The 12,798-nt window shown below is 36.9% G+C and overlaps 1 protein-coding gene across 1 annotated transcript; it reads left to right on the top strand.

The window, feature by feature from the left end:
* Window positions 1-10,301: 10,301 nt before the first annotated feature.
* Window positions 10,302-11,125, top strand: LOC108253879 (sodium leak channel non-selective protein-like; the record flags this gene model as incomplete). Its single annotated transcript, XM_017448638.2, has 2 exons — window positions 10,302-10,459; window positions 10,958-11,125. Coding segments are annotated over exons 1-2 (318 nt in total), but the record flags the coding sequence as incomplete, so codon positions are not given.
* Window positions 11,126-12,798: the final 1,673 nt, after the last annotated feature.

The following is a 12,798-nucleotide window of genomic DNA, read 5'->3' as shown; positions in this document are numbered from 1 at the left end:
AGTTTGTTCGAGTGATTGTGATTTATATAATTTATAGTAAGTTTATTCGAGAGATTGTGATTTATATTGCGAGTTAGTTTATTCGAGGAAATCTCATCTCGGACACGACCGAGGCTCGTGATTTTCATTCCTACTCGTGTCCAAATGGTCGCAGTGATAATGCGCTATTCACTTATAGGCACGGAATACTGACAACATAGTATACAATGTATCTATGTTGATAATATTTACCGACTATGTATTGTATGTATAATGTGTCCATATCAGGAATGTCCAACTTCCATGCGTATGCGGGCCACACGCTACATTGGCAGGTACGGATTTAGGGCCTGTAGGTATTAGTGAATTGATATTGGGTCACCTATACCTGTTTATTTAGGGAACCTGTTTATCTATGTTTTTCAACTTATTGTTTCCTTACAAATTTTCATCCGTAAATGGTTTCTTCAAATCTATAGAATCTTCTTCTTCTCCTCCTTTTCCCTTGTTCAGACGGGGTCGGCGTTTTTCGTCAGCCTCTCAATCAGCATTACTTCAAGGGACATTGTTTTACATCCATGCCTATCCGATAACTGAAAGGTCTGTTTAAAAAATTCCCGCCCTGGCTGGGGTTCGAACCCGGGTCTCCCGCGTGCAAGGCGAGCGCAGTGACCACTATATACGCCATGGGATCTGACGTTTATGTTTATTACCGAAACATCGTTACTTGTGATTTATAGTTAGTTTGTTCGAGTGATTGTGATTTATATAATTTATAGTAAGTTTATTCGAGAGATTGTGATTTATATTGCAAGTTAGTTTATTCGAGGAAATCTCATCTCGGACACGACCAAGGCTCGTGATTTTCATTCCTACTCGTGTCCAAATGGTCGCAGTGATAATGCGCTATTCACTTATAGGCACGGAATACTGACAACATAGTATACAATGTATCTATGTTGATAATATTTACTGACTATGTATTGTATGTATAATGTGTCCATATCAGGAATGTCCAACTTCCATGTGTATGTGGGCCACACGCTACATTGGCAGGTATTTCGCGGGCCACATACACAGAGGAGCAGGCCCGTATCCAGGGTTTTCTTGAGGGGATGGGGGTGAATGCTCCACATTTTCGAAGTTCACCGCCATAGTAAAAGAGCACAAACAAAGCCCGATGGGACCCACCCAAAATGCTTGGCGAGAGAACTATCGATAGTCGGCGCCACCGATAGTTATCGATAGTTTTTTTTTATTACATATTTTCCTTGTTTTTAAAGATCTTAACCCCCAAAAAGACCTAACCTAACCTAATTTAAAGAAAATTATTAACTGTACACGTATTAATTTAGGTCACAGGGTTTCATTTCAACTTTTCACTTCTAAAACGACCAAAACAAACGAAAAATGTACAGAAAAAACTATCGAAAACCTCATGGTGGATTTCACCAACGACTCAATGAGAGATTTAACTGATGGGAGAATTTTTAATCGTACAAAAAGGATATTTTAATAATTTTAAAAAGGAGTTTTTAATGACCCAAAAAGAGTTTTTAGTGATCCAAAAAGGAATAGTTTTAAAAACTTCTGTTTGGATCATTAAAAACACCCTTTTTTATCATTGAAAATTCTCCCATTAGTTAAATCTCTCATTAACATTAAGTCGTTGGTGAAATCCACCATCAGTGGTATAAGATCGGTCATTAGGACTACAGCTAGAAGTAATCTATTGATACTGATGCGCTTTGACAAAAAGTTATCTTGAAACCAACCACCGACGGTACGTGAGCAACCATGAAATCATTATGCCTGTAGAGATGTCCTATCCAGCGATGTCTTCTAGGACTATAACTAGAAGATCGGTCATTAGGACTATAACTAGAAGTAGTCTATTGATATTGATGCGCTTTGACAAAAAGTTATCTTGAAACCAACTACCGAACGTGACCTCATATCTGACTTTACGTGACGATGACGACTCACTACGTCTTCACAAACCTGATGATCTTTCCAGGAGGTTATCACCCTGGAGGTCAGTGACCTCTTCACTTCTAACTCTACTGATACCACTACTACTTCCACTAATAATTCTACTAATATGATTAGAAAATCTGAAAATAATTCTACTAAGATGATTAGAAAATCTGAAAACAATTCTACTAATTTTATCAACCGAGGAAGGACATTTGTGACAAGCATTTAATGCTCAACACAATAGATCAGTTGCGCTTACTTGGGTGATGTTTCAAAGTTATAGAGCAAGAAAAATGAGAACCAACGAAATTTTTCTTTTTCTTCTACGACTTCTAGATCCCGAGATAAATCGATTTAAAAAATACTGGGTAAATCGTGAACTTTGACGTCACAGCATACGCTCCTGTAGGCAATGACGTCATAATTCATGACTCCCAATTCGTTTGTTTGTGCGGACTAAGATGATTAGAAAATCTGAAAATAATTCTACTAAGATGATTAGAAAATCTGAAAATAATTCTACTAAGATGATTAGAAAATCTGGAAATAATTCTACTAAGATGATTAGAAAATCTGAAAATAATTCTACTAAGATGATTAGAAAATCTGGAATTAATTCTACTAAGATGATTAGAAAATCTGCCACTTCTACTAGTGGGGTGGGCGATTAGAAATCTATTTATACTGACGCAAGATTAGGATAAATGCGTGATCCCGACCCGAGTAACTTTGAGATTAGGGAATCTGATTCTCTCTCTTCTATGTATACGTTCTCTTCTTCTTTCTCTTCTCTTCTTTTTCCTCCTTCTCCTTCTCCTCCTCCTCTTCTATTTATACACACGCTACATTGGCAGGTATTTCGCGGGCCACATACACAGAGGAGCAGGCCCGTATCCAGGGTTTTCTTGAGGGGATGGGGGTGAATGCTCCACATTTTCGAAGTTCACCGCCATAGTAAAAGAGCACAAACAAAGCCCGATGGGACCCACCCAAAATGCTTGGCGAGAGAACTATCGATAGTCGGCGCCACCGATAGTTATCGATAGTTTTTTTTTATTACATATTTTCCTTGTTTTTAAAGATGCTTGCCGTGCAGAAGGTCCCGGGTTCGAATCCCACCATCGACAAAAATTTGTACTCGTTTTTCGATTGCAAATATTTCAACGGGTAGCTTTCTGGTGTTCTCGTGTTGACCCAGCACCTAAATGGGAAGTATTGTGTCTCTTCTCGCCCATCTGATGCGAACTCTTGACGTTCGCGCGCCTCCCGGCGCGCTTGATACGTTCTCTTCTTCTTCTTCCTCTTCTCTTCTTTTTCCTCCTCCTCCTTCTCCTCCTCTTCTGTTTATACTCTTCTCCTTCCTACTTGTTGTGTTCTCTCTCTCTCCCTCTTCTATAAATCTCCATCACGTGTTATTCAAGCAAGGGCAATGCCAACACACAGCATACATCCACAGTATGCATACAGGGTGTCCCATAAACTCTTAACCCCCCTGAATTTCTCAAAAAAATACTCGAAATTACCGAGGGAACTAAGAACGGAGGTCTTTTCGTCCCAAAAGACGAATAGAAGGACAAATAAACTCTCACACCCATATTTATGAACAAAATGCTGGCTCTTAAGTTCGTGCTAAGCATAGTCTCAAGGCATTTGATTGGTTTATTTTGACTTGAGACTGATTTAAGAACGATCAGTCTTGTTCATAAATACGAGTGTCAGCTCTCTGAATTTCTCTGGCATTACTCATTTTCCGAGGGATCTTAAACAATGGAGGTCTTATGGTTCCGAATAACAGGGATAGAAGGAAGACAAGATAGGAGAAAACCAGCTGTTCCGAGAACGAAACTTATCTGTTTAGAATAAAATCCGCCCCGGGCGGGAATCGAAATGAAACGAATTTAGGGCACGGTGAGATCAGTGGTGACGCGCTCGCTTGCCATGCAAAAAGTCCCGGGTTCCATTCCCAAACTCGACGAAAAAATGTTCATTCATATTTCCATTGCATCAAATATTTCAACGGGTTACCTTCTGGTGTTCTCGTGTTGACCCAGCACCTCAGTGGGAAGTATTGTGTCTCCTATCGCCCTTATGATGAGAGGTATACTACGGGATGGGCATGCTACGACACAGAACACGATAGTCTAATGTAGCAGTTGGTATACTACGGGATGGGCATGCTACGACACAGAACACGATAGTCTAATGTAGCAGTTGTTTCATTGCTGAGAAATGCTTAGAAGGAACTACGACGGTGAAGTATACTACGGGATGGGCATGCTACGACACAGAACACGATAGTCTAATGTAGCAGTTGTTTCATTGCTGAGAAATGCTTAGAAGGAACAACGGTGAAATACTTTATTGACACACTGTACGGTCTACACTAAATACATAGTACCAAACCTTGAAGACATACACATACACTGTATACAATATACAGTATGTAAAAAACATACAATGTACATACAAAATAGAGGAAATACATCGTCCACGAGGTTTTAGCTATACAATTGTAATGTAATGTTGATAGATTGTAATGTACATTATTGTACATACGTTCTGTATACAGTGGAGGCCCTGTATACAGGCCCTAAGCTAAGCTAATGGATTGCTACAAACTGCATATGGAACTATTCTATAAATATAAAATACGGCTCCTAGAAGGGATTCGAACCCTCGACCTGGAGAAGTGGCGAATTGAAGAGTGATATCTAATAATATTGAGTATGTTTATTTATTAAAGTTAAAATGATCGTGGTTGCTTCCTTAGAGTAAATTTAATTATTGATGGGAGTAAGTAAAGGGAGGACTCACCAGAGGATCTTCACACACATGCACACTCAACAACTCACACACTTCGACTGCGACGAATCGTGGGTCTGTCACATCCAAGAGCTCCCAGAACTGCTGACATCAATATTATGTCTCTCTATTGTTTAATTTGCAAGTTACTGGGTAGCTCCGGTGACAACATGTGTCCCTACAAAGAGGTAGTAGTTCTACAAAGGTACTGCCACTGCCATTTTGGACAATACTGGACGTTGATTTCACCACCTTTTCTTGTTTTTATTCTTCCTCTCCTGATTCTTCTGCGTTTTCTTCTTCATCTACTCATCCTCCTCCTTCCTATTCGCTTTTTCTGCATCTCTTCTTTCTTCTCCTCCTACTCCTCCATCTCTTCCATCTTTTCTGCCTCCTCCTCTTCTTTCTTATTCTTCTCTTACTCCTCTGTCTATCTCTTCGTCTTCTCCCTTTTTTTTATAGCTTTTAATTTGTGTTTTGTGTTGTCTTTATCATCCTCCTCCTTCCTATTCGCTTTTTCTGCATCTCTTCTTTCTTCTCCTCCTACTCCTCCATCTCTTCCATCTTTTCTGCCTCCTCCTCTTTCTTATTCTTCTCTTACTCCTCTGTCTATTTCTTCGTCTTCTCGCTTTTTTTATAGCTTTTTAATTTTTGTTTTGTGTTGTCTTTATCATCGTTTCCATTTGTTTTGCCACCACTGTCTTGTGCACTACCTCCATCTCTTCCATCTTTTCTGCCTCCTCCTCTTTCTTATTCTTCTCTTACTCCTCTGTCTATTTCTTCGTCTTCTCGCTTTTTTTTATATATCTGTTTAATTTTTGTTTTGTGTTGTCTTTATCATCTTTTTTTCCATTTGTTTTGCCGCCACTGTCTTGTGCACTATGTATTCCACGTTCCTATGTAAGCTATTTGAATGTGATTGGAGTTCAAATGTTGATGAGTGTGTGAGTGTGTTTGCAATATTAGATAGTTCCAAGAGTGTGGTTTATCATTCTAATGTTGTTGATAATATTGTGTTATTGTTAATGATAATTATCATTACGAGTATGTTATTGATGATGTTCATTACTATGAGGTTGATGATATTGCTCGTAATATTGTTGTTGATAATAATTGTTATCATGAGGTTATTGGTAATGTTGTTGATAATTATCATGTTATTGCTAATGTTAATTTCCTTTACTATGAACTTATTTATACTGTTGGTAATATTTATCACAATTTTATTGATAATATTAGTTTTAATAATGAATTTTACTATAATATTCATAAGTATAAGTAGTGCTTTACTTAGGCTGTCAGCTTAGAACAAGTTGGTCCATTATGCTAACAGTTTTTGTTGGTTTGTCAAGCAAATCATTGATAATAATTACTATGAATTTATTAGTACTTTGGAATAGAGTTTTAATGTTGGTTATGATTTTTACTATATTATTGTTACTTAGTAATGATATCTACTATGACTTTATTGATAATGTTGTTAATTATTGTTACTATGCTATTGTTAATAATGATTTTTACTATGAGGTTGTTGATAACTCGTAATGTTTCGCGCATTTCCATCATATGTGGCTGTTGCCCTCGTGTTATCTGTTGGCAGATTGTCAGCAGTTACTACTTGTGGATGTTCAATTTGCGTATTAAGATAAACTACTCGTATTTTACAGACAACTCTGGTTCTCTTCTATCCTGTTTTTGTTCTTTCTTCGAATTAGAGACAAGACCTCAGCACTCATACACACTGTATGACTGTACATGAACTTGCTTATACACACTGTATAGTTCCTTCTGTCAAATCTTGAAAAACGAAATCACCTCTATCGTGTATGTTTGACAGCTATTCGACCTTCACCGCAGCGGAAGGAGGTAAAATCGCACGAAAAAAATATAAGAAAGAATGAAAATCATTTTCTCAAAAAATTGAATTTGAAATGAGCGTGGTTGGTAACTGGACGGGTGACCGTATGGGACATGTGCTGTGAACTGCTTGAGTGATGATTTTTTTTTTTTTACTTTCCTTATCCTATAGGAAGGAAAATAATGTCATGTCCAGTTTTTAATGCCAAAACACGTTTTGAGGTCCCTAGAGCCTAAATCCAAAGTTTCAGCCATTGGCAAATTTTCGATGGTCAGTTTTTAGTGCCAAAACACGTTTTGAGGTCCCTAGAGCCTAAATCCAAAGTTTCAGCCATTTTTCCGTGTCCGGGAGTTTCTCGTCTTTTTACTTTCCTTATCCTATAGGAAGGAAAGTAATGTAATCGGGTCAAATTTTCGATGGTCAAATTTTAGTGCCAAAACACGTTTTGAGATCCCTAGAGCCTAAATCCAAAGTTTCAGCCATTGGTCCGTGTGTGTGTCTGTCTGTCTGTAAACAAAATATCTCGAGAACGGAAAGAGCTAGAGACTTGAAATTTGGTGTGCAGTTGTCAAATGTGACAAAGATTTGACACGAAACTTTTGGTTAAGGTTGGTGCAACGCTTGGCGGTATTTTTCCGCTTTTTGGCGTAGTTTATTATTATCTCGGGAACGGTATGAGCTAGAAACGTATTATGAACAATAAAAATAAAGTGAATTGAATTGAAGTAAAAGAGCACAAACAAAGCCGGATGGGACCCATCCAAAATGCTTCGCGGGCACAAAAATGGTCTGGTCTGGCGGGCCGCTAGTTGGAAATCGCTGATCTATATGTATTGTTGATAATACTGACTATGTATGTAGGCGAGAAGAGACACAATACTTCCCATTTAGGTGCTGGGTCAACACGAGAACACCAGAAAGTAACCCGTCGAAATATTTGCAATCGAATAAAGGTTCGACCGTATATTAAGATTGTAACATAGTATCTGTGTTGGAACATGGAACTATGAGGGGCTTTGTGCTAGTGTTTCTGTGTATCGTAGGGCTCGGAAAAATGTCCTTTGGGGGCCCTTATGGGCTTCGAAAAAAGGTTCTTAATCCCTCAAAGAACCTTTTTCCGAGTTTCTATTTCTAGCTGGAGCACGTTGGGCCTCCCAATCTCGCCCAACGTGCGGACACGGAAAGTGAAGTAAAAAGGCCTTAAGTAGAAGAAGCGAATTTTTTGGTTGTTTCGAATTAATGTTTGTCACACTTGTGAATGTTGAATATCTTGCCGTTATGATTCTTAATACTCCATTCAGTGTGTTCATGGTTATCCATGTTTTCATTACTTCCCACATGATTCCACGGGCATGTAGGTAGTACTTTTCGGGAACATTAATTGCTATTATAGGTATTTCTTCTTTTTTCTTTCTATTGTAGGAATTTCTTCTTATGATTCTTAATATTCCATTAAGTGTGTTCATGGTTATCCATGTTTTCATTACTTCCCACATGATTACAGTACACGGGTTAACATTCCATTGCTTGTTTTCAATACTTTTGCCACTTTTTCTGTTGGTAGTTTTGCGAATATTTCCAAATACCTTCGTACTTTCTTGGTAAATTGTCATCGGCATTTTTTTATTTTGACGTCTTTCCCATTAAATTGGTGTTTTAATAGTTATTGTTACACGTGTGATTGTCATTACTACGTTTTCAATACTTTTGCCACTTTTTCTGTTGGTAGTTTTGCGAATATTTCCAAATACCTTCGTACTTTCTTGGTAAATTGTCATCGGCGTTTATTATTTTGACGTCTTTCCCATTAAATTGGTGTTTTAATAGTTATTGTTACACGTGTGATTGTCATTACTATCCACATGATTGCACGTTCTAGCATTCCATTGCTTGTTTTCAATACTTTGTGTACACTTTTTCTGTTGGTGAATTAGCTAAACCTACGTACTTTCTTGATAAAGTCCGTAAATTGTCATTAATATTTATTTCGCGACTTTCCCCAATTGGTGTTTTAATATTACATACTTGGTACACTTCTTGCACTGGTTCCATATTGTTTTGCTATATTTCTTGCTATTATCATGTTCATTTCTCCCACACTTCTCACATTTATTGGTTGCTTGTTGTGTCTCCAATATGGTCCATATTATTTACAATTTTTTACATTGTTCTTTTAAATTTATTCTCAATGATTATTACTTCTATATGTTTTAATTATTTTGCATCCATAGTAATTATCATCTTAATTTCCTTTTTTTTTTTACATTTTTATGATTGTTCTATCAAACTTGTTCTATATCTAATTCATTTATTGGTTGCTTGTTGTGTCTCCAATATGGTCCATATTATTTACAATTTTTTACATTGTTCTTTTAAATTTATTCTCAATGATTCTTGCTTCTATATGTTTTAATTATTTTGCATCCATAGCAATTATCATCTTATTTTTTTTTTTTTACATTTTTTATGATTGTTCTATCAAACTTGTTCTTATTATATCTAATCTATTTTGTATTTTAATTCTTGTGTTTTACTCCAGATTATTATTTATTTCCTATATTTTACAATTTTTACTATAGTCACATCAATTTGTTTTATATTTTTCTGCATTCTAATTATTCTTAATATGATGGTTATTTTCAATGTATGTATGTACATATTATCTGCTTATTTTTTTACCATGTATTCCATGTGTTCTATAATTTGTATGTTTTATATTGTTAATATGTTGTTGTCATATTGCTGCTAATACATCTATGTTTCTCATTATATGTATATTGTTATTACTATGTATATTGTTAAAATATGTTCTTATATCTATGTTTCTTGCTAATATATCTATGTGTCTCATTATATCGCTGATATGTTTATTGATGTTTGTGTATTTTGGCAAGCGTTTCTGCTTCCTCACCACCTCACTCAGTGTTGGGGATTTTTATTACGTGCTTACGATCATCGAGGCATATGACCTTAGAAACATTTGCTAAATTGCTAAATGTGTGTGTTTGCACTTCCTTTTTGTATTCTTTTTCTATTTCTTCTTTTTTATATCTTCTTCTTCTATTTCTTTTTTCTCTTCTTCTCTTACTTGTAGTTCTTCCTCATTTTATGATTCCTTGACTTCTTTTTCCATTTCTTCTTTTTTCATCTTCAGCTTGTAGTAGTGGAAGTTCTTCCTTCTTCCTCATTTTATGCTTTATGATTCTTCCTCTTCCTCTTCTACCTTCTTTTTATTTTTGTCTTTTGCGATTTATTCAATGTTTGTTTATAATTTAGGTACACTACATTTTTCTTTTTCTTCTCCTTATCTTCTTTCTTCTTCTTCTTCTTCTTCTTCTCCTTCCTCTTCTTGTTTCTTTTATCTCTTCTCCAAACTGTTGTTCTTCTCCTTCCTCAGTGACGTTAAAACCCTAACCTAACCTAACATGCTGTACTCAATAGAAAACTGTTCCAATGTCAGCCCAACGCTCCAAGGTTCATGGCCAAACAGTCGAAATTCAAATCACCTTAACCTTAAACAATACACTTAATTTTTATTCTATTCCGAATTCCAATCTATTCCGAATTCTAATCTATTCTATTCCAAATCCTATTCGACCTTCACAGCAGCGGAAGGAGGAAAAATCGCACGAAAAAAATATAAGAAAGAATGAAAATCATTTTCCTAAAAATTTGAAGGAAGGACTTGCCCCGATGGTGTGTCAGAGGTTCCTCAAATCTGCCTATTTCCGTCTTCTCATCATGGTGGCTATTCTGGCCAACGCTATCATTATGGCCACGATGAACTTCCAGCATGACGGCAGGCCGAGGAATGTGTTCTATGAGAAGTACTATCCCATCGAAGTAAGTTCATCCCCTTCAGGTTAAATGTTATTGTATTCTTGTATAACTTTTTTTTTTCAATATATTATAACCATTTATTTATTAACATACATAAACAAAAATCATCTCAATATGAATAAGTAGTACATATGGCTTACTCTTTATCCACGGAGCAATTTAAAATAAACTGCTCCATGTTGTGTGCTATTTAACTGCTTGGATTTTTAATGACGAGTGTTTTTTACGGAGGGTATTCGTCGAGAAGAAACTCTATCTTAGAGTAGGCCTTGGAAATCGAGTAGTATGCGATTGTCCAGATGGTCACGCATCCGTATACCAACTACGGGCAAACGTTGCTTAACTTCAGTGATCCATTGGAAACTGGTGCATTCAAAGTTCTATCGGCGCTGACTCTTATATTATGAGTTATGTCTTATACGTGTTATGACCTACTTAGGAAGATGAAAAGTTTAGGTACGCCACACATGTCATAATTAAAACATCCTTCCCATCTTTCAGGTATGCTTCACCCTGTTCTTGGACTTGGAAGCCCTGTTCAAGATCTGGTGTCTTGGTTTCAACGGCTACATTCAGCATTCCTACCACAAGTTTGAACTCATGCTGTGTGCTATGACTACGCTCCATATTATACCTCAGTTATACCTTTCACCGCTCACCTACTTTCAAGTGAGTTCAACCTTTCTTTATATCCGTTTTACCATCTAATATTATAATAATGCTGAAAAGCTTTTTTCCTCTTTTTCAGAGAGGTTTGATAGAGGGAACTGAAACGGCCAAGGTCTTAACGTCCCGAAAGCGAAGGGAGCAGGAAGACAGGATAGGAGACAGCCAGCCATTCCGACAAAAAACCCCATCTTTTTAGGATAAAGTTTGCCCTGGGCGGAAATTCAACCCCGCGACCTAGCGCTTACAAGGCAGGAGTTCTGCCTTCCAAGCTAACTAGGCTGGCAAAAACTATGCTTTAACCTTTACCTGCCTCGGTGGCGCAGTGGTCAAGACGCTCGCCTGGTAATCAGGAGGGCGTGGGTTCGATCCCAGCCGAGGTATGGAATTTTATCCTCATTTATTTGAGAATTTGACCACATAATAATGGAGCTCTAAGGGTTAGGTGGTAGAGAACGCCTAAGGCGTTAACCTCGCCTAGTGGTTGCCTTCCACTCAAGAGTCTATTATTATTATTATTATTATAAAATCCTGTCACAGAAAACCTCAATAGTTATAGGTACAGTGAATTCGCACTTCGCATATTCGCAATAGTGATGAATTGATGACGTAATCAGGACAGAGAAATTCATTGATCTGCTATTAAGTGACCTCTGTGACGTCATTAGAATGACGTGTTCAATAAAATTATACCTGCTTATATTTATACGTCCACACATGGCCGTGATGCTTAGCGTGTAATCAAATAAATAAATAAAAAATATCAGGACAGAGAAATTCATTGATCTGCTATTAAGTGACCTCTGTGACGTCATTAGAATGACGTGTTCAATAAAATTATACCTGCTTATACTTATACGTCAACATATTGTGAAATGCGAACTGGGATTACATAACTCTGGAAAAACACACCTGGACAGTTAAAATAAATGACACTATTTACCAGCTTGTGAAATTAGTATTGATTGTGAGGGAATTCAAATTTATTGCAGGGAATTAAAATTTATTGGAGGGATTTAAAAAATAATTGTCCTCTTTAAAAATAACGTTAAATACCTTCTGACTTTATTTTCGAATTAATGACGAAAAATAATATTAATTCCGTTTAAAGAAAATAAAATATTTGTCGTTCCTAATGTGCCTACTCACACATTTTTACCTCATGTTGGTTAATTCAGGGAAAAAGAAAGCAAAATAAAATATTCCACCTGTAAAAAACCAGTGGCGTAGCGTGGTCTAAATTCAAGTGTAGGGCGTGTTGGGCTCATGCACAGGTCTACCAAGTCCCATCACAGTACATGCCATTAATATTTATGGGCATTAGAGTGAACTTTTGAGTTGTATGGCCACCATACACGCCATACGTACACGCTACGCCACTGTAAAAAACAACTTGAATATACAGTGTGGATAAAATCTGTTTATTTTACAGACAACCCCGGTTCTCTTCTATCCTGTTTTTGTTCTTTCTTCGAATTAGAGACAAGACCTCAGCACTCATACACACTGTATAGTGTATATGGACTTCCTTATACACACTGTATAGTTCCTTCTGTCAAATCTTGAAAAACGAAATCACCTCTGTCCTGTATGTATAAACCCAAAAAATACCACTTCGTGGCATAAAAAAGACCCCGCCAAGTCGTTCCTCCCAAAATAAATCAAGTGCCACAAAA

The sequence above is a fragment of the Diaphorina citri genome, unplaced genomic scaffold (assembly GCF_000475195.1).
Source record: "Diaphorina citri unplaced genomic scaffold, Diaci psyllid genome assembly version 1.1 scaffold4120, whole genome shotgun sequence".
NCBI classification, from domain to species: Eukaryota; Metazoa; Arthropoda; class Insecta; order Hemiptera; family Psyllidae; genus Diaphorina; species Diaphorina citri.
Note: the sequence above shows the minus strand (reverse complement) of the source record. Positions and strands in the feature narration are given on the sequence as shown.